The 22,965-nt window shown below is 44.4% G+C and overlaps 1 protein-coding gene across 1 annotated transcript; it reads left to right on the top strand.

Annotated features, from left to right (window-relative positions):
* Window positions 1–485: 485 nt before the first annotated feature.
* Window positions 486–21,610, top strand: trpm5 (transient receptor potential cation channel, subfamily M, member 5; the record flags this gene model as incomplete). Its single annotated transcript, XM_079217344.1, has 26 exons — window positions 486–512; window positions 2,456–2,523; window positions 3,316–3,472; window positions 3,557–3,737; window positions 4,045–4,217; window positions 4,334–4,511; window positions 6,613–6,677; window positions 7,114–7,299; window positions 7,582–7,681; window positions 7,899–8,017; window positions 8,921–9,268; window positions 10,030–10,173; window positions 13,076–13,199; window positions 13,313–13,458; window positions 14,550–14,662; window positions 14,770–14,874; window positions 15,296–15,554; window positions 17,446–17,564; window positions 17,709–17,841; window positions 18,148–18,322; window positions 18,472–18,640; window positions 19,064–19,242; window positions 19,406–19,538; window positions 20,419–20,491; window positions 20,622–20,712; window positions 21,196–21,610. 26 exons carry the CDS (start codon window positions 486–488, stop codon window positions 21,321–21,323), a joined length of 3,693 nt encoding a protein of 1,230 aa, XP_079073470.1. The 3' UTR covers window positions 21,324–21,610.
* Window positions 21,611–22,965: the final 1,355 nt, after the last annotated feature.

The raw sequence follows: 22,965 nt of genomic DNA, 5'->3' as shown, positions 1-22,965 counted from the left end.
CATAGAGCTACTTCAATGATGGGGAACAATGAATCTGAAGTTCATCTGTAACTTATTTTGACCCAAATTACATATTTGTCTCCATTGAACTCACACTAAATATTGCAAAGCTGTCAAATCAACCAACTGCGGATCAATGGCTGGAGCTCACAGGAGGAATTACACATTCTGGATCTATCCATTGGGCAATTTTGGACTCAAGAGCGTGCCAAGAATATGGGAAATGAATAAAGGCAGCAAAGTAATCAAAATAAAAGCAGGAGTGTGTGGTCCTGATGAGAGGAGATGATGAGAGCCATTTGCGGCAGCTGACTGACATGCAAAAGCGACGGTGTGAGTCTGGGATTGGCCCGAAAAAGGGTGGAGGGAGCCCCCACCATTGCCCAGGTGTAGTTCACCTCAGGGCTGGGCAGGTAAAAAAAAAAAAAAACAGCCAATTACAGGTGTGGTTCAGCAGGAGGACGAGAGGAACGCTCATTCGAGCCATGCAGGAGAGACAAGGCACACCTCTGGTGAGTGTGGACAGTGTAGCAGCTGTCTTTTTCTTTTCTGTTAATCAATGTGTACGTCTACTTTTGCCAATGAAAAGATCCTTTATGGCGAAGGTGTATTATTTGTACACGACGGCCAACGTTTTCCCACAAGGCAGCGTTGTCTGTTAATGATCCAGCCTACATTGGACGTCAAGGGTGCTAAAGCATTATGGGAAAATCATTCTTTGATGTATGGTGTGTGTGATGGGAAGTAGTTCACAATTTCATATGTGGAGGATGTAATTACAGTTTGACTTTGAAGATGGAGCAGAAGTTTGGGGTTGCATCGTTTTCTTCACCATAACAAGCTACAGAGATAAACCCATGTACCTACAGTACTACAAATATTGTATTTCATATATTTCTCCCAGAAGCTATATCATTATATCACTTGTTTTCTATGTGCAACATCTTATCTCTTTTTCTCTTATTAAAGTGAAAGATCTTTCTTTCTTCCCATGATAATAATACCTGAAGCGCTGCGAAATGTTGACATTCAAAAAACCAATATCGATTGTGTATTGCTTTTCCTCTCATGAACACATTAAATGTAATAGAGGTTTCGACACGAGTCCGAAGGGGGTAGCTGGGCCCGACAGACACACACACACTCGCATGTATACGCTGTAGCTGTGTGCTCACTGCGAATCGATTCGGACGTCTCTGATATCCATCTTCTCTGCAAGAGAAAAAAACAAGTTTATTAAATGCCACACTTCAAGCAAGATATCATATAAATGTGTGTGTGTGTGTGTGTTGGTGTGTCCTTGATATTAGTGCATGCAGCACTTCAGATTTATCAAGTAAAGCATTGTTCATTCTCAGTTAAAGGGACCATGATTGGTTTCGCAATGTCTGTATCACAGAGGAATGTTTAAATATTTAGAACATTAAAGTGGAAAGAAACAAAGACAGTTAGCAAGTAGGTGAAAGAATGGGTGACGGCACTTCCACTGCAGTATATGTAGGTCCCCTCTTTGATAGGTAGGCATTTGCAATGACATCCTGGGACCAGAAACAGAGGTCCATACTTGGCTGTAGTGGTCCACCGATGGTATTGTAGGACGGTTCGTGTGTGTGAGGGTTGTGTGTGTCCGTACCTTCGCATGCAAATCGTCCTGTTTGCATACCCGATGGTCTTTTCCCTCCCAGATCCAGACCCGTAGTCAAATAAAGGCCTCCGCAACAAGCTGCTCACTTACATTAGAACAGATGGTTCAACACAAATTGACTCTCGGTGTGTGTTAACCGCCGCGCCACAATTCTATTAAGACACTGTTCTTACCAAGAGATGCTCTTTGTCAAAGAAATGTGCGCTTGTGCTGCATATTTCCTGTTTTCGCTCCAATCATCCTTCACAAACAGCCCACACAAATAAGGCTGGCTGATAAAAGTCTGTGTTCACTCAGGCAAATGGATTATCTTATCAATAATGAACGAGGTTCCTTTCTGAACTCTGTGTCATTTATTTTTTTTAAATATAAGCGTTCAGAGATAAACGGTGGCAGTTTCCTTGTTGTAAATCAATAACTATAGGTACGTAATGCAGTTATGTGCAGGCCATAATGTCAAAGAGCAGATTGCAGAATGCTTAATGAAACCTAAATACGTCATTGTCATGTGACAACACGTCCGAGGGGTTCTGCGTTCAGACAATCCGGTGAGAAACCAAACCATACATGCAGTGTTGTGGCCCAGTTTTCTCAGTTTCGTGTCTCTGACTGACAGCGTTTTGTGAATTTCTAGTTCAAGCTTCACGCAGGAAGTGCTTTGCATATGAAGCGAGGATGAAAATTCTGCCAACTTTGCATTGACCACAAGTATTTCTAAGAGCCTGTTTTTTCCTCCCCCCGCCCTCTGGTGAGCGAGTCCTAATGGATTTCGAGGTGAACGGCTTTGTCTGTGAATTTGCTTGTTTACAGGGGACGCTGCGGCCGCAGACGCGATGCCTGCGATGTGGCGACGTGCTGGAGTGGTCCGAGGAGCACAGGTTCGTGGTTGTGTCCGAGTCCAAGACGAAGCCAACAGATAGCAGTTAGGCCGCTCCCTGGCGCTCACGGCGACCGGCAGAAGCTCTTATCTGAAAAGGGATTACAGTGCAGTGGAGTGTTGGAGATAAAGAAATCCCCATCAGATCGTTTGCGAGCAATTAGATCAGACTTGTGGTTATCAGGCCATGAACGGAAGAGGTGCTACAGGAAGCAAACACGAAGAAGCCTGAGCCAATTACAAGTATCATTTTATGTACAAAGCAATAAATCATTTACTTCTTGACAACATGCATGTTCTCAGACAGAAAGGGGGTGGATTGATTACTTATAAACATCATTATTTAAAAGTTATTGAGTGTATTTATAATTCGCTTTATATATTTACTGGAGATTCCAGTGTTTATTCTTGTGTTGTTTTACATAAATCCATCTAACCTAATTAAAAATAAATTTAAAAACCTCATAGACAAAGCTACGAATCGTACGCTACGAAGCGCCGGCGGAGCTCGCAGCTAACGATGCTAACGATGCTGTATTGGCGCTCTGAACATCATGTGGAGATCATTTACATTTAGCACGGAGCTACTGATAATAGGACAGGTTATATTGTACAGGTTGTATTATAACAAGTACAGATCGGAAAGTTCACAATCTTATTCAAATGCTCGCCACACTAAGAGGAGCGCAGTGAGACGGTTGTTCCAGGTGAGATGATGCTGCAGCTATCGTGCGCCGGTAGAAAGAGCCGGACGTTACAGTACACATAGACAGTGAGTGTGTGTTCCTCCCAGTGTCCTGCTGGGCTGCCCCTGCTGCTCCACCGTGGACGAAACGCTGGTGAACGTCGCCAGAGGCCTCGCCAGCAGGATGAAGAAGGAGAAGAGCCACTGGGCCAACGGGAGAGTGGGCGACATCGACTTCGCCGGCACTACAAAGACGAGAGGAAAGGTGAAACCCGCCGAAAAACGCAAGGTTTTATGCAATCTCTTTCGATTGGTGGCGACGTATCGACTCGTCTTCTTTCATTTCCAGTTCGTGAGGGTGCGCAGCGACACCGACCCGGTGCTGATCTACCAGATGCTGACGGAGGAGTGGGGCCTCGCTCCCCCACACCTGGTGGTGTCGCTGGTGGGCGGAGACGAGCTGACTCAGATGAAGCCCTGGCTCAGGGACACTGTGAGAAAGGGACTCGTGAAGGCCGCGCAGAGCACAGGTGATAATCAGAAGGCTAATGGTGCAGCAGGTGATGGAGAGCGTGTTCTCTGTTGCAAGAAAAAATGTGGGAAGTCGTTATTAATTCTGTTTTTCCATGTGTTTTTTTAATTAAATGACCACCAGGACGAACACAGAATGCTTTATAACCATTTAGGCCGTTACCTGATCTGCATAATGAGCTCTTTATAGCACACTCAACTCTCTGGTTTGATACATAGGCGACGCTCGCTTCCACTTCCCATAGCTACAAAGTGCACAAAAAGATCAAACGCACACACAAGTACAACTGCCTATGTGTTCTCCAGGGGCATGGATCCTGACTAACGGCCTTCGCTTTGGCATCACCAAGCACTTGGGCCAGGCGGTGAGGGATCACTCGTTGGCCAGCACCTCCTCTAAAGTCCGCGTTGTGGCCATTGGCATCACGCCCTGGAACATGATCCACAACCGAGAGGCGCTCACCAGCAACTACCCCAAGGTTTCTTCTCACACATAGGCGATGTATATATATATAAAAACAGCAGTAAAAAAGAATAAAAAATCAAATATTTACACCTCTGTGCTCGTGCTGTCCTCTCGTCTTCCTGCATCAAGGCGGACGAGCCTGCGGTGTACACGCCGCAGGACTTGCCCCACGGGTCGGCCTATTCCCTGGACAGCCACCACTCCCACTTTGTGCTGGTGGAGGAGGATCCCAAAAGGCCGGGAGCCACCAGTGAGATGAGGGTGAAGCTGCTCAAACACATCTCTCTCCAGCGCACCGGCTACGGAGGTAAAAAGGCCCTTTTGGGTCCCGAGAAACCTGAACGGCGACGGCGAAGAATTTAAAAATGTTGAAGGTGGAAGTTCCTGCATTTACTTGCATAAATAAACAATAGAAACAGTACGGATTCACTTAAATATTATAAGTAGGAGTACTTGTTTCATTTTAATTATAGATGCGTTAAGTATTGTTTCTCTGTCGAGCTGTTCGTCGTACAAGGGGGCCGCCTCAGACACTGATAAATAAAGCCTGCTTCATATTTTATGACCTTTTTTTTTTATTCGCCTCGCTCTAAAATCATATGCTTCAAAACTGTACGGCTCAGTAAAGGCACATCTGCTCCGTGTTGCAATACGTCTGCAATTGAAATTCTTTACTGCTCAAGGGGAGTAAATATACAAACTCCGTCCCAACAGGCGACGCGTGAGCAGACTCCCCAACGCGAAGGCACTCACCTCACTTCAGCGTTCTTTGTCTTTCAACCGCAAATTAGCTCAGATAACCGGTGGAGGTTTTTTTTGTCTTGTAAGCGAACAAAATGTTGTGTTTACGCTCATTTAAATACACGGTGTGTGTGTGTGTGTGTGTGAACGCTTGAGGTCAGAAAACATTTGTCAAGTCATTTCTGTTGTTGAATTATGTCGTTGATAAATGTTAAATGAATTGTGCCGTGTGTGCTCTTGCGCTGGCTTTCTTCTTCTCTGCCTTTGCTTCTGTATCATTCGTTGTGAGTCAGTGGAGTTAAGAGCATCAGGAATGTACATTTTATTTAGTTTATGGATTCTTTTTGGGGAACTTTTCATTTTTGCATTTTCAACACATCAGAACAGTCCTTGACATTTAAATAAACATAATAAAATAAATAGTCAATAATCAAAAGAGTAATGTTATTATCAATAGTTTTGCTAGAGAGTAGAACTGCTAACCTTTACATACATGCACATCTACACCAAAAACTACATATACTGTACATATGCATCTACACCAGGGGTGTCAAACATACAGATCCGGCCTGCCAGGGGATCCAGTCCGGCCCACGGGATAGTTGTTAAAATTGCAGAAAAACATTTTTTCTTTTACAAATTTAAAAAAATAAGCTGAGCTAGGGCTTGAACCACTGCTCCACTGATTGAAAAACAGGCACACTATCCATTGACCCAGAGTCACAATTGATTAGACCACTGGCATTACTAGAGATATTGCTCAATTGTGAGGGAATCTGCAGAGGAGAGCCCAGGCAGGTTAACAGTGGGCTGATGTCTGAATCTTTGATCTTTATGTTTCTAGTTTATTGTAGAAAGACCTTTTAAAATAGGGTGTATCATCCAAAAAGCTTCACCAATGATTTAAACATAGAGAAATAGTGTCATTATGTATGCGTTATTATGCTGTGATTTTACTGGTCCGGCCCACTTGAAATCAAAATGGGCAGCATGTGGCCCCTTCACTAAAATGAGTTTGACACCCCTGATCTACATACATACATACCAGCACAGCCTATCCACATATACCTTCCCACATGCGTATACACATTCACTCCACAAGGAGGACTCAATAACTAAATCAAGTACAATTACATAATATATGCAGTAAATATATAAATGGACTTATTTTAAGCCCGACTATGATGTTTTTTTATAAACCCCACGACGTCGCTGTGTTTTTGTTTTAATTCTCATTGTCGGCCACGTGTTTACCGCGGCCGTGCGCTGGTCATATTGGTTCAATCTATGAGTCGAGACCCCTCAAGGGGTCACGAGATGAATATGAGGAGCTGTGAGAAGCAAAAACCAAAGTGCTACAGTTTACAAATATCTGTTAATTATTCTGACATTTCTCTCCTCAATGTTATTTGATCGTTCTCTCGCTTTTCCCCTTTTTGGCCTCCAAAAAACTGTAAACTCGTAATTGCAGAGCATCCGTCTTGGGTTTAACGGCTCACAACAAGGAGATAAAAGGGAACCTGTGAAAGAGATGTTCGTCACCAGATGCACTTTGGTCAGAGCATTCTTGCTCTGCGGTTGAGAGCAGACGTCTAATGGCACCAAATGCACAACAGTGGGATGCGTAAGATATTATTAATAAATGTCCTCTGCTTTGGTGCATTCAGGCGCAGGCAGTTTCGAGATCCCCGTTCTGTGCCTCCTGGTCCACGGGGAGCCCAGGATCCTGAAGGTGAGTTTCCTTTTGCTTAATGCTGCTAGTTAGCTACTCAGAACTTTAAAGACGTGACCACAAAGAGACCTTTTTAGAGAGCTGGATATATTTTCTGTCACGTCCACAATCAAAACAGTGGCTTAGCCTGGAGGATTAGGCTCCGGATCAAATGTTTTGGCGGTGCAACCTCCTGCACGTCGCGGGCCAAAGCCAGACTGAGGAATCAATTCTGTTTTCACAAAACTAATCTCTGGGGCTGGAAAAAGAAAAGCCTGTCAACGCCCGCAGAATTTGCATGAACAGAGCCACAACTTTGCTGCGTGCAGCGGATCGATACGACTCTCTGTTTGTGTCCAGTTGAGAAATTATTCAGTGTGGGGAAAAAAATAAAAATAAATACGAGGATGTTTGTGAGTTTGCCCGGCGACTCAGAACACTGTGTTCCTGTCTGCAGAGGATGCACAAAGGCATTGGCAATTCGACACCGTGGCTGATCCTGGCCGGCTCGGGAGGCGTGGCCGACATGCTCGTCGCGCTGATGAATAGGGGCTGCTGGGATGCGGACAGCGTTCACGAGCTGCTGCTGGACACCTTTCCCAGCGCCCACCACGGCACCGACATCAGTAACTGGGTCAAGCTGGTGAGAGCGATGTGCAGTTTGTTGCGCATCACGTTCACGTTGCCAGAAAAAAAAAAAAGGGGGGCACACATGGGGAAGATTGTGAGGGAAGCTGGTGTGGGACTTTTCATCCTTATCTTCAAAATGTGTTTTGTGATGACCTAATTTAGAATGTTGTAGAATGTAGAAGATTTCTTTTCTTTTCTGAAGCTGACATACGCAGTGAAGGGATTGTCATTTTGCATTATTAATAATAATCATAATGCATTATTAGTAACAACCGACTGTGGACCTGTCAATCAGATCCAGAATATACTTGATCACGGGCATCTCCTCACCGTCCATGACCCTGAACAGGAGAGCTCCGAGCTGGACACGGTCATCCTCAAAGCCCTAGTCAAGGGTAAAGTACCTTCTGAGAGATGTGATGTCCAGAAACTGGCAATTTATTTTCAGGCTGTACAATTACTGCTTCAGAGAGAGAGCGAGAGAGAGAGAGAGAGAGAGAGAGAGAGAGCTGTGACATTTTGAGTACTTCTTATGTTGTGAACCTGTTGTATGTCTTGTGTGTGTGTCTGTGTGTGTATGTGTGTGTGTGTGTGTGTGTGTGTGTGTTTCAGCTTGTAAGAGCCAAAGCCAGGAAGCCCAAGACTTCCTGGACGAGCTGAAGCTGGCTGTCGCCTGGAACCGGGTGGACATCGCCAAGAGTGACATCTTTAATGGAGACGTGGAGTGGAAGGTGAGACATTTTTGAGGAGGAGGTTTGTAGTTGAACTTCGTCTCTGGGGTTGAAACTGTAAAGGTTTAATCGTAAATCATGTCGAAGTTTAGCATGTTTAACAAACAGAATGAGCCGCGCTAGCAGTGAGTTCGCCGTGTTGGCAGAGCTAGGAGCTAGCAACCTGAGATGGCACCCACCTGTCACTCAAAGAGGCCACGCCCTTAATTATGTCTAACCTTCGGCCTTAGATGAACCCCCCTCTTGTCATGAACAGGGATATTAGCTTTAAAGGCCTAAACATGTTTATTTCTGTTGTAAAGTTGGACATTTGGACACTCATGGTGTGACTGACTCGCTTTTGAGGCCAGCCTCAGGAGGCCATTTGAGGAACTGCAGTTTTGTTTTGCCGCCATGTTGACCTCATTTTACAGCAACGTAGGTCACCGCTTGATTAAGACACATCCATGAACTAATTGACAGGACATTTCACAGTAAACCTCACATGTCAACCGCGATGGTGGCACAAGAGAAGCAATCAGGAAATTATCAAATTCAGTAGGATTCATCTTCTGGGGACCATGCATGTCTATACAAAACTGACCACCCACCCAATAGTTTTTTTAGATAACTCTAGTCTGAACCAAAATGTGGGCTGATCAACCTACCAACTAATTTCCATCCCTTGAGCTTTGCAGCTGGCGTTGCTAAGAATCAATTTTTCATGAGTATGTATAACATTTTGTATCTAATTTACTTTCATTCATATTCAATCAATATGAAAGGGACTTATCGACCAGTTACTCATTAGATATGATGAGTCAAGCCAGTGTCCATTACAGTAAAGGAGAAAATAGCCTCACAATTTCAAAAGACTGGGCAGCCGCTTCTTGACTTTGTAACAAAGACGCTCAACCTTTACAGGCATGCGACCTTGAAGAGGTCATGATGGACGCGCTCATCAACGACAAACCCGACTTTGTGCGCCTCTTCGTGGACAACGGCGTGAACCTGGGCGAGTTCCTGACTTACGGCCGCCTGCAGGAGCTCTACTGGTCCGTGTCGGAGAAGAGCCTCTTTCACAACCTGCTCCTCAAGAAGTACGAGGAGAAGCAGCTTCTGCTCGGAGCCGGAAGAACGCCGGGGCCCCCGGGGCACCACCCGCCCGAGCAAGGGGACCGAAAACCCCGCTTCACCCTCTACGAGGTCGCCAAAGTGCTGAAGGACTTCCTCCACGACTCCTGCAAAGGCTTCTATCAAAAGGTCCCCACAGTAAGTGATACGCTCTGTCTCTTGGGTTCCGGTACATCATATACACTGCACTCCACTTCCAACCCTCAGTTTCATTTCAAACCGTTAAATGCCTGAAAGACCCAAGACCGTATACAACTTCATGGTAAACTCACTTCCTGGAAAAGCAGTGAATCTTTAACGTTGTCCTCATCCTGCACTTGTAGGGTTAACACATATAATCTAATCAGCAAAGCTGTAGCAATTTGTAGGTAATACCAACGGGGAATGTAATATGATGTCAGAACTGTGTAGTTTTCCTGTTTTCTACCCTGTTAGTCAACGTGCGGCGGTTCAGATTTCTTTTGCGACAGGGGCCATCGATTTCACCATAATTGAGGAAAGTAAGAGACGCATCGTCGCACATGAACATGCTTTCGCACCCCAGGAAATCTCATTTAAATATACCCTCTGGAATTGCAGTTAATTACCCTATCTCTGTATGTTGTTAGCACTGTATCATGCTGTTAAAAAGAAATTATAGCTCAGATCATGACTCATCAAATTGCTTTCTGTCAGGGGTCTGTCGTCTCCGTGTGTTTCATGTATTTTCTTTTTTAAATACCTACACAGACCACCGACAGATACCTACACAGACCACCCCCCCGGGGATGGTCATTTGAAGTCATTTGTTTGGCAATAATGACCATAGATTGTTTGACTCATAATAACCGCACGCTCCTGTGAACTGCGTGCAGCTGCTCGGTTTGTTATGCATATTTAATAAAGTGTGTGCGCTCCAGGAGAAGCCACCGAAGGGCCGACTGTTCCACACCCAGAAGAACCTGGCGGAGTTCGAGGAGCGCTGCGAACATCCTTGGAGGGACCTCTTCCTCTGGGCCGTGCTTCAGAACCGACAGCAGATGGCCAACTACTTTTGGGCTATGGTCAGTCTCGTTCGGCTTCTTTATCCGGTTCAGTGCAATCTCAATCGATTCAAAAAGCCCAAATGTGCCTGGCAAAGGCAAGCGCTACTCGAGTTGTGATCCAGGCGAGTTAAACAATGCCGTGCTAGTGTTGTATTCCACATTCAGGGTGAAAGAGAGCGATGTGGGCCAGCGCCGCACAGGTCCAGGTCAGTCCTGCCATATGAAAATGCCAAACCCAGATAAAAGAGCCCTGCAAAACGGCATATTTATGAAGAACTCAGGTGAACTAGAAAGCTATCTTATCTCCGAGAACATTATTCAAATGAAGGTCATGCTGCTTCACGAGGCGGCGAATCCAACGGGCTGTGAGGTAGAGCGCCCGTATCTAAAGTCCCCACGAAGGCAATGCGAAATACATCCCGACCCGGGATTGATGCGCTGTGAGCGGTTTAAAAGACACCAATCAATGATAATTGCCCTTTGTTTTCAACGTCTTTTCATGGCACCTTTCATTTCCTTATTGCCCTTCCCCGAACTGAGGGAACCAATTATTGTAATCTCCCAAGCGGTCACCCTCGTGTGCTCTTTTTCCTGCGTCTTATTTCAAACATTATCGGAAATTATGGTAATTGCATCGAGTGTGTGTACAACCCCCACTGCAAATCTTTCCCCCCCGCCCCCCTCACACTCTGGCTGGGATATCTGCATTCATAATTTCATTGTTTGAAGATATCTCTCGTGGTTAAAGCCACATCACAATTATCCTTGCAGGCTGGCTTTTGCTTGCAAAATACCCCCATTTATAAATGAACCCAAGAGGGACATTTACAGCGTGGTGTATGGGACTATTGATCATTCGAATAACGAGGGTTGAGGTCCCCACCGCTAAGTGTAGCTTTTATGTATGTTGCTCTTCTTTTTATATACCTGCCATGTTAGTCCTATAGTAGGGCCCCGTTAAAGGGGACATATCGTGCTAGAACATTTCTAAATGCTTAATCTACTATAATACCATTACAGGCAATGTCAATTATTGTACCAGAAATAACTAAAGGTTTTCTTTTCTGAGAAAGAATACATTGATTATCACCCTCATCCTTCTATCCTCATGGACATGTGTGACCAACCTGGTGTAACAACACTGCTTTTAAGAGTCTGAGAAGATAGATACAACTAGCATATCTGGCATTTTCATGTGAAGCTGGACCTAGCAGACCGTTAGCTTAGATTAGCTTAGCTTAGTTTAGCGTCACGTTAGCATAAGAACTGGAAACATGGCTCCCTGTGTCCAAAAGTAACACAATTTTCCTCCTGGCTAATTATCCCTAACAGTCTGCTGGCTCCAGCTTCATATTGCATGGACTGATATGAACGCAGTATCTATCTTCTTATCGAACTCGCAGTAAGAACAATCAATCTTCGCTTTCAAACACATCATATTTAAAAATTTAAATAATCACATCTGCTAACGTTTAGGTCAACAGTTATGTTTTCAGCTCGGATTTTTTTTTTTTCTGTCAGCATAAAAGTATTCAGACGTTGTGGAAACACAAATGATGAGCAACCTCACTCTCTGCTCAGGTAAACATTACTCCACTATATATTTATAGTTGTTTTCATTGCTATATGAATGAACGTAGAGAGAACTTTCAACTCTGCGAGACATGGCATTTGCGCTGCACTCATGTGGTCTGGAAAATTTGTTCCCAACTTGGAGATGCCACTTCAAGTCAGAACAACAATTTGGAAACAATAAAATACAACACATCTTATTTGTAGCACATTATGAATGACTTCCCAACCCGGGAAATGGGACCATCCGAGGAGCACGTGAATGCACCAACGTCTGCACTCGAGTTGTTTCTTATAAATTGCTTCTAAATTCTTCCGGCGTCAGTGTGTGTTTGTGCCCGGTACAGACCTGCGGGCTTTCTAATCCTTGCTGGAGGGAACCGCGCTGCCTTTCCAAAACAGTTTTATTTTTGATGGCAAACGTCAACTTTTGCTGCGGCTGACAGTCTGATATCGAGTGCTGTGGGTTTTATTTTGGCAGCCAGTCGTTCCTTGCAGTAAAATGACAGACAAAACAAGTTGTGATGTTTCAAGATGAGTTTTACTCCAGCGGCACGGACAGCAGGTCAAACAAGCTGTGCAACTCCTCCTGCAACTCTACTGGCATAACGGCACATCTTTACTTCCTGAACACACACACACACACACACACACACACACACACACACAAGCACACGCACACAGTGCATGGAAACAGTTCCCCCCTTCGCCGATGAATTTAGCTGTAATTTTCTTCTAATTTAAAGCTTTTTGTGCTTTTTGTGTTTTCAACATTCACAAACAAGTTACTTAAGTGTTTAAAAGATAATTCTACATCACACATGGATGTGAACAATAAGAAGGATGGTAAAAAAAACATACAAATACATAAAAACCTTAAAAACATGTGGTTCATCTTGAGAAACAGGGAGCAGAAAAGTAAAGTATGCATGAATCCAAATGGAGGAAAACACTGGCAAAGTCCTTTTCACGCTTGAGGGTAGTGTTTCATTCTCTCAACACCACTTTAGTCTTCTTGTCCAAGGTGAGACGAGTCCACAACCAAAATTCAAAGCATGGGGTTTGAACCTAAGACAGGTTTACATCTAAGAATGTTCTCTACTGCCGTTAAAGGTCTGCTCACATCAGCGGTAAACACAGTGGGAGAAAGAGGTCTATATTTTCAAACAGGAGCACATACACTCCCTGTAAGTGGTGAATTATACACAGTATGTGTGCGCGCGTACCTCAGCCTGATGCACACAGCGCACGCAGCTCTCCAACATTCTCAACTAGATTTCTCAGATCCCTCACTCTCTCCCTCTCAGACGCCATTTCTTTTGGATCCAGCTTTCTTTTAATCCTTCAGGGCCCCGAGGCGGTTGCAGCAGCGCTGGCAGGTTGTAAGATTCTGAAAGAGATGGCACGACTGGAATCCGAGGCCGAGTCTGCACGCAGTATGAAGGAGGCAAAGTATGAGCAGTTCGCCCTTGGTGAGTACACAAACCATTCAATGACAGTGTGATCCGAAAAAGCTAAAAAAATAAATAAATAAAAAATAGGACAAAACAGAGCGAGAAGTGCAATCGTATTCTAATTGTGGCAGATGTCTTTGGAGAGTGCTACTCCAACAGCGAGGACAGGGCTTATGCTTTGTTGGTGAGGAGAACACACTGCTGGAGCAAATCTACGGTCCTCAACTTGGCCACCGAGGCCGACGCCAAAGCCTTCTTTGCCCACGACGGAGTGCAGGTAACATGGCACCACGTTTGGCTGCAGGTCAACTGATTCTTTCAGCTATTGTGAAACCCTTAACGCGAACACGACGTGCTCGTTTTGAGGTTCATACCTGTATTTTTGGGGTTTCTATTTGAACCTGTTTACATGCTTTAATGTGGGCGGCTGTAGCTCATGAGTCGAAATGTCCATGAGCAAGACACTGAACCCCCAGTGTTGCAGAGAATACATTTCCCCACTAAGGGATTCATTATGTTATTATTATAATGCTCAAAAAACCACTTCATTTTCCTCATACCGTCTGTCTGATTGTACCTGTTGTTCACGCTCTCTCTGACGCGTTCAGTTTAGCGCCTGCCTCTTTAAGAAAAATAATGAAATAGGGTGCACCTCCAGTTTGTGTGCTGGTGGGCAACCTAGATACCCAAATGTATGTATGCATGTAGGTGTCATGACATGTCCCCTTTAACTTTGTACATTTGATTATGTAGTTAATTTTGCTGCCTTATGCATTTCAATACCGTGTTGCTCTGCACTTTCCAGGGCATGGCGTGCCATTAGATGCTTATTTCAAAGTCATATCACTCCGCTGGTGTCAGTGGACTCAAAGATACACGCCCTTGACATTACAAAGTCACCATTGAGAGTGAATCAGTATTCAATGTCAGCGGGGAAAGGACAGTTAGTGTGCAGAAGACAGTCTTTTTTTTCTTAAATGGGAAGCTGCGAATTGTTTCAAGAGAACGTGTATTTCACTGGTCCGTTACATAAAGGTGGACACACCCCCCCGTGGCCGAGCATCCCACTGTCCTTTCGTGTAAGCGCCTCATCCGTCTGCAGCGGGACGGCTGGCGGAGAGGGAAGCGGTGCACACGTCGCATGAGATGGTTTATAGAGGGGGAATTAGCATTCTTCATCTGATAACCAGCTGGGATGGCTCCCTGTTTGACACTGCCATGGGTTTAGTCACAAGACTGAGAGGCAGAAATACTCACAGGCAGCTGACGCCCTCTGGTGGTGAATTTCATTCAGATGTTTAGTTTAGATATTGATTTGTTTTCACCCCTGCTGTGTAACCCTGTCTGATGACAACTTTTTCCCGGCAGGCCCTCCTCACCAAGATCTGGTGGGGCGCGATGACGACGGACACGGCCATCTCCAAACTCGTGGTGTCTTTCTTCTTTCCACCACTCATCTGGACCAACCTCATCAAGTTCAGGTGGTCGATTTGTGGATGCGCTGATGTGCATCCTCTCTCTCTCTCTCTCTCTCTCTCTCTCTCTCTCTCTCGCTCTCTCTCTTCATCTCATGTGTTTTTTCCCCCAGCGATGAGGAACTCGATAACCGCAACAGCCGCGAGCAGTTTGCGGAGCTGGACAGTATGGACACGGAAAAGGCGTTGCTGTTGACTGACGATGACGACGACCCTTTGTGAGTTTGCTCTTAAATAACACATAAATAATCAGAAAAAAGGGCTTTGTAAATCATTATTTCTAGATGTTTATCCTCATCTTTTCTCATCAGTAAAGCTGTCACATTTTCATTTAAACTTCATTGTTCCATTCCATTATCCGAACCGCTTATCCTATTTAAGGTCGCAGGGGTCATTGTCCCCCAAGTGAAAGCCAACTTAGACCCACACAGACTGGAGTAAAAACATGATAAAACATGTAAGACATATAATAAATGTGTAAAACTCCGGAGTGCATCAACAAACCCGATCATCAATGATTAAGACAACATCATTACTCCTCCCGTGGTCCAACTTTTTAAATCGCTGAATGGCAAGTTGTGTTTTGAGTGTGAAAACAGATCCAGAAGAATCTTCTCCCCCTCTTTTTGTTTTCCGAAGGGACTCGTCGCCCGGCGGTCCGGCTGTGCAGAGCTGCGCCTCGGTCTGGTGGCGGTACCTCCTCCGCCGCTGGCGCCGCTTCTGGAGCGCCGCCGTCACCGTGTTCCTGGGCAACGTCATCATGTACTTCGCCTTCCTCTTCCTCTTCACCTACGTGCTCCTGCTGGACTTCCGCCCGCCGCCGCCGCTCGGCCCCGGGCCCCAGGAAATAATGCTCTACTTCTGGGTCTTCACGCTGGTGCTGGAGGAACTCCGACAGGTGACCATTTTAAGTTTTCAGATCGTTATTTTGTGATGTATTTTTTGTCGTTGAGGACGTCTATCAATGCAGCTTTGTTTGCACGACAGCGTTGGGGCCTAAAAACTCAGGCGGATCGCTACAATAAGCTCATTCTCTCTGGGGTGTTTAAGGATTCACAAAACCTTTCATCTTTCCGCTCCGACTCCCTCCCTTGGGCCAAAAGGCCCCAGATGGGACAGGCCTTGTTCTTCTTCGCTTTTTCGAAAGTCCCAGAGCAGAACAGAACCACGACCCAGGTTTCCGCACTGCTGCGGGGTGACCCCTGTCATGCTACCGAGCCCAGAGGTGCCTATATGTTATTGCATCAGTTGATCACATGCTGGTCGAGGACGTTGGCGAGTTATTCCAGACGATCTGTTCAACGTCCGTCTGGGAGAGATTCAGGATTCACAGAATTTAGGAGCACCTCATACTGAACCAACAGCATTTCATCTCATGACATTTGATTAGTTTTGCCCTCGGGGATAGCGAGAAAACTTCTAGCTCTGTTTGCAAATAATTTCTGCCCTGAGAAGGTCAGACATCATCAGAAAATATAGAGCGAAGGAAGATTAATAAAAACACATGGTGAAACCGACCAGGGCTGAACAGAAAAGATCTCGTAGAAAAGTTGATTTTTCGCAAAATAGTCAAAATTGATAAAGTGAAGAAGAAAAAATGGAAAACTTAAAACTGGTACGTGCATATTAATTCACCCTCTTTGCTATGAATCCCTAAATTCTACCAATCAAGTCAAATAATTAGTTAAATAAAGTTCACCTGATCTAAGTGTCTCATCATGTCACCTAACTGGCACACAAGTGGAGTTATTTCACTAATTGTGTGACTTCTTAAGGTAATTGGTAGCATCAGATCTTATTTCGGGACTTCACAGCAAAACCATTTCTGGTTCTATATTGTTTAGAATCTTTTAAAACAAGTGTATTTCTTTTTCATTTCACTTTGTGAAGCTCCATGACGCAAGTCCAGGTTGTAATGCAGTGAAATAGGAAAAACACCAGGGGGTAGGTAAAACACTTGCTCGAGGCCCTGCAGCCTTCGTGATGCTGCTGATGAGGACCGACTGCGTCTGGCTTCCTACTTTGATGATCCGGTCATCATGCAGGGCTTTGTTGTCGTACAGGCAGGTCTCACCCAGCAGTCGACCACTTCACGAACACAGCAGACCGCTCCAGCAGCCGCTCTCGGTGAACTTACGGGTTTCCCCGTTCAAACCCCAGGAGGCGACTCAACCTCTCACACTCTCTCTCTCTCTCTCTCTCGCTCTCTCTCTTTGCCAGAGAGCTCATTACAGGATCCAGAGTTTGGGACACATGCAGGTGCTTTCAAAGCAGCGGGGCCGTGACCCCTGCTAACTCCCTTTTGGCAGACGTGTCTGAATGGGACTGCAGCGTCTGACCTGGCAGAGAAAAATATTTTTTTTAAAAGGCGTATCAAAGCCTCGTTGACCCATAAAACCACCAGAACAATTGGGGTCTGAATATATTTACATATGAAGTAGATAATTGACAGGAACACCCAACCTAAATTTAGACAGTCCCATAGCACAAAATATTATATAAGCATCCCGATATAAAAAAAGGGGAAAAAACAAACCATGACCTTTGTACATGTTTTTTTTTTCTTCTGTAATATCCCTTTCCATCAAATGACCTCTGTGACAGCACAGAATGTTGGATGTAGAAATGAAAGCCCGGCTCTTTCTTGCAACGGGAATAAATGTCACGTCACGCTTTTCACACCAAGTATGAGGCTGCTGGAAAATTGCTCTAGTTTTCTAATGAACTACCTTTCATTTATTAAGTACAAATAATTCCATTAACGCGTGAACTCCTCTCCTCTGACACAGAGCTTCTTCACGGATGAAGAGATGAGCATCTTGAAGAAGTTCAAACTCTACGTGGAGGACAACTGGAACAAGTGCGACATGGTCGCCATCTCGCTCTTCGTGGTCGGCGTTTCCTGCAGGTGATGGCTGGCATTAAAAGTGATGACACCTTATGAGAAACGTAGCACGACACCACGGGCCACAGATGTGTGGTTTATATATCGATGGTTGCGATTGTGTGAATGAATATCAATAAAGCGCGCGGTCGTTTCTTCATTTTGCAGGATGGTTGGCGACACGTACGAGGCGGGAAGGACGGTTCTGGCGATAGACTTCATGGTGTTCACCCTGCGCCTGATCCACATCTTCGCCATCCATAAGCAGCTGGGCCCCAAGATCATCATCGTGGAAAGAATGGTGAGCAAAACGAAGCTGGGCCGTCTTTTTTAAGGGGCTCGATTTCAGCTTCATATTTGGATTTTTGGGGGTTTCTACGAGAACACATTTACATGCTTCAATGTTAAAATGTCTCTTTAAGTTCCCCTTACCCGAAAACCGAAGCCTTCAGGTTGATGCTCATGGGTAAAGATCGTTATCCAACAGTGCCAACGGTTTGCTGAGATAGTATGATTTGCATGAGAGTATGCAAGGCTGCACGTAAATGGGAATATTCATTTTCCCATTGAGCGGATTAAAAAACCTGTTTGTCTTTCTCCTTTCCAGATGAAGGACGTCTTCTTCTTCCTTTTCTTCCTGAGCGTGTGGATGATCGCGTACGGCGTGGCCACCCAGGCTCTCCTCCACCCCAACGACCCGAGGATCGACTGGGTGTTCCGCAGGGCCTTGTATCGCCCTTACCTGCACATCTTCGGCCAGATCCCCCTGGAGGAAATAGATGGTACATTACACTCGATGTTTATTTATGCACACTCTTGTGTGATCATCCGTGAAAAGTGTGCTGGCGTGGTACTAATCTATGCAATCAGGGACGCTTACCGTTGGCCAGATGTCTTCTAATCTAATCTACTTCATTTAACCGGAGCACAGCTGCTCGCATGCCCGATATCAACTGCACCAACGACTCGGAGGAGATCATCGCGGGTCTGCTTCCGCCGTGTCCCAACATCTACGCCAACTGGCTGGTCATCCTGCTGCTGGTCATCTTCCTCCTCGTCACCAACGTCCTGCTGCTGAACCTGCTCATCGCCATGTTCAGGTCAGAGGCCAGAAAAAAAAAATGCTCCATGTCGTCACCTTCCTAAAGTAGTTTTTTCAGGTTTTTCAGAAAACACAAAAAAATTGACTCAATGTAATAGGGGTGCACGAGCTGCCTCTAGACACTGCACAACAGGCAGAGGTTAATACCGGTCACATTATGTTATGGTAACTAATATTATGTTTGTGTGAGATTTTCATTGATATATATACTACAGGGGTAGAATCACATGATCTGTTCAACTGAGGATGTAGGCGATTTTACCAGAGGTGGCCAGTATCATGAGGAGATGATTTAGGCATGAAAATCATAAAAAAAAAAAAAAGACTTAGGCCATTATTTTAGGAAGGTGACGACGTGTTGACGTGTGCCAGTGGCTTCTTTGTAAGTTAAAAAATCCCCCTTTTTTTTTGCCATTTGCAGCTACACATTCCAGGTCGTGCAGGGCAACGCGGACATCTTCTGGAAGTTCCAGAGATACAACCTGATCGTGGAGTACCACAGCCGCCCGGCGCTGGCCCCGCCCTTCATCATCATCAGCCACCTCTCTCAGCTCCTCCTCAGCCTGGTCAAGCAGCCCGCGCCCAAGCAGGAGGTTCTAGGTATGAAGGTCTTGAAATAGTTGCTGAAAAAATTAAATGAAATACAGAAAAAAACAAACCGTGTGCTTATCTCGGTCCTTCTGAAATTGCCTGTTCATGTGTTATTGGACTGCGTCCGTGTGTGTGTGTGTGTGTGTGTGTGTGTGTGTGTGTGTGTGTCCAGAGAGGGAGCTGCCGGCGGGACTGGACCAGAGGATGATAACCTGGGAGACGGTGCAGAAAGAGAACTACCTGGCCAAACTGGAGCGCCAACATTGGGAGAGCAGTGAGGAGAGACTCAAGAGTACCTCCTCCAAGTAATTGTTGTTTTGCAATTTTTTTGGGGGTCAAAATCTGTCGACCTGTCAAATGGTAGGAGTACGAGAGGAGATACTCCTTTTTAGCAGGCGAGCTCTGATAACCCCAACGGTGTCGCGACGTCACATCATCGTTTTGTGGACGAGCTTTTGGCCGGCGTCATCTTTTTGCAACCAGAAATGACTTGAGAGGGTGGAGCTAAGTCCTAACGGTTGTTGAATACAATTTTTAGGCAACCAAAAATGTTAAAACTAAAATGAAAAGACTAAACAATTCCCAAAACAGACAACGCCGTGGTAGCGTCCTGTCAATCACCTTGTAGCCCCGCCCTAAAGCATCCCCTGCTTTATGGTCTCTTTGACTCTAAATGACCATAATTTACTAAATGAACATCATGCTGTATTGAAGAAGACTTGAAACTAGAGATTGAGACATAAACTCATGTTTACAATGTTTACTGAGGGAATACATCAAGAGAAGTAGAGTCATTTATATAGACTTCTATACAACCAGAGGAGTCGCCCCCTGGTGGTCACTAGAGAGAATGCAGCTTTAACACATGAAGCATAGACTTCTATACAACCAGATGAGTCACCCCCTGGTGGTCAGGAGAGAGAATGCAGCTTTAAGGCACTTCAGCATTGGCTTCACTTTTCAGAATCGGAGGTAGCCCCCAGGACACATGCACGTAGCATCTGAATTGGATGAGATAACATTTATTATTTGTGTTTGGTGAGTTTGGATGGCCTTGTCTGCATTTGTTCAGGATTAAGCAATACAAGTTATATTTAAAGAACGACATGATAAATTGCAAAAACACCCCCAAGATGTAAAAAAATAAATACATTTCAAACTTTTTTCTCTCTTTGTGACCAAAAGGGTTCAGAGCCTGCTGAGGATCGTCGGTGGGTTCAAGGACCAGGAGAAACGAATGACATCCATGGAGGCTCAGGTAAGTCAGCACCATGTGACCCATAATCAAGACGCCTTTTCTCCTCAGCCCGTTTCACCCGACACCGTCTTGTAAGTAACCTGTACAGACAGTCGGCATCAACCCTCAGTCACGTTCTGCCGCTGTGTAGGTCCGATACTGCGGAGAGGTGCTGTCCTGGATGGCAGAGTGCTTCGCTCAGAGCACACTCAAGTGCGGGAAGGAAGCTCCGAGAGCTCCAAGTGAGTCAGAATTAATAATCAACTTGACAATAGACAAAAATACTCTTCTCTTCCTTATTTTTCATCCTTTTTGTTCTTGGTAGTAGGCATCAATTAGACATTTACAGATGTTTTTCAGACAATTGACATTGCATGTGCTCATTTTAGTTATACACATATAGAACAAGGGGTGAAAAACATAGAATAAACAACAACAAAAAAACAATGAAACAAAAAACAAAAATAAAAACAATGTATAGCTGGAGTGTTCTATTCTCTATTGTACATTCATTAATTTGTGAAAGTAAAATCAGGTCTATGGGGTGTTTTTCCCAATATGCCAAACATTGTTCCAGTTGACAGATGCTGTTATCTTCTCCATGTTGTAAATGTCCATCCATGGACTCTCTTGTCATATTCTTCTCTTCCAACAGTACTTTACTGCTACTATATCTCGTATGTCATTTTGGCCTAATTAAATATCCTTATGACGTGACGTTTCAGTATCTCTAAGCGGCACCAAGGGCGCGCCTCAAGGTCAAGAGAGAGAAGTCAAACCAGAGGAGGATGAAGCCCGACCGGGTCACTCGGGATATGGAGCCAACAAAAGATTTCCATACATCGATGAATAAAAGAGATAACGGCAACCGGTAGCACGCAGCCAGAGATTTGATACCATGTCAGAATCTTTTGAATATTTTGATGTATAATGATTGGGGGGGAATTAATTTGATTGGACTTTAACTTAATACAATTTATTCTTTTCTCAGAAGTCTCCCTGAGTGTTGTGGGGATGTGTGTTATATATCTTAATCAAGAAACTCACTAAATCCTTCTCATTCTTTTTAAGAGTCAAGCTCTCCAGTTTAAAAAGGCTCACTAAATATAATTCATCTGAATAAATGAAACCTTTTGCTCTCCGTTATACGGCCTCGTGTTGTTGTGAGACCAGACTTCTTTGAATGGAAATAACTTCCTTTAGGGAAGCAAAACGTATAAAATGTTGGTTTCTTGAATTAAATGGGGGGATAAAATGCAAAAAATAACACATAATTTATGGTTCAAGTCAGCAGAACACATTAAATGTGCGACATTACACTGAACGTGACTTGAATTTAAGGCCGTTTTCTTCAGTGCTGGATGATATAACTTCTCATTTAATTGTTAACAGTAATCTTTTTTTTTTACACATTTCACTTTTAATGGCAACATAATAATGCGATGTTACAGATGTAGGAATGCGTAGGAATGCGTAAAGGTTGAACATGAAGATGATAGCTTTACGTCTGCTGTGGAAGTATCGGTTCGAGGTCTCGGCAGGTAGGAACTTGTGTGAAAGGCAGCATAAAAATCTGTCAAAGGCGACACGAGCATCTTAGTAAGCAATATGCACATCTGTAAGGTGAGACGCATCAATATGCAGGGGCGATGAAACCCATGTAAAAAAAAAAAAAAAGTTCCTTGTGGATTTTCTTTTTTTTTGTATAAAACACTTCCGTTTCTCATCAAAATACACGGCATGCATCATCGAGGTGGAACAGAATGATACATTTGCGATGGAGACTTCTGAATATTTTGCATCGTTTTCCAAATACCCATATCTACGCCCACTAGTAGTCTTGTTCTTCATCCTCTGCTCGAACATCAGCGAGCTCCCTGCCACAACACATCCAGTGTAAAACCATGAAACCTAGAGGGACGCCATGTGGAGCTCTCCTTCCGTTTGATGAAGATGATCCGACGTGACATAATACTTCTCGGCATCTTAGAACTATTCAAATTCACAGACAGAAAGAAGAAAAAAAAAGGCCCATGTCTTTGTACATGAAAATAAGACGTTAGAGCTCTTTCACAGGTTATATTTTTGTTGGACTAAGATCTGAAAATGCGCTGCTAAGTCATTTTGTGTTTGTTGCATGTCTTCATAGTTTTACAGCCCGTTCTTTTACAAGTTCTGGTGTATGTTTGGACCTTTCACCTGTTTGGCTTTTTCTTCATTTTGAATGATACCACTTATTTTTGTCTGCAGACATGGATCCTTGTGTCTGCTGGTAGGGAATGAAATAAACAAATATACAACGAAAAGAATGCTTGTGAAAAATATTGCTCCATAGCGCAGCTAGTGGGCAAGGGGAAGAAAAAAAAAAAAAAAACTCCACAGGTAACATCAACATATCTTTAAAAACACACTTCTGTGATTGAGGGATCGCACGCACGCCGCTCTCCACATTATTATTAATTAATTAATGCGCTGAATTTCAAATTTAGCACCTT

This window comes from Taurulus bubalis (genome assembly GCF_910589615.1).
Source record: "Taurulus bubalis genome assembly, chromosome: 4".
Classification (NCBI taxonomy): Eukaryota; Metazoa; Chordata; class Actinopteri; order Perciformes; family Cottidae; genus Taurulus; species Taurulus bubalis.
Note: the sequence above shows the minus strand (reverse complement) of the source record. Positions and strands in the feature narration are given on the sequence as shown.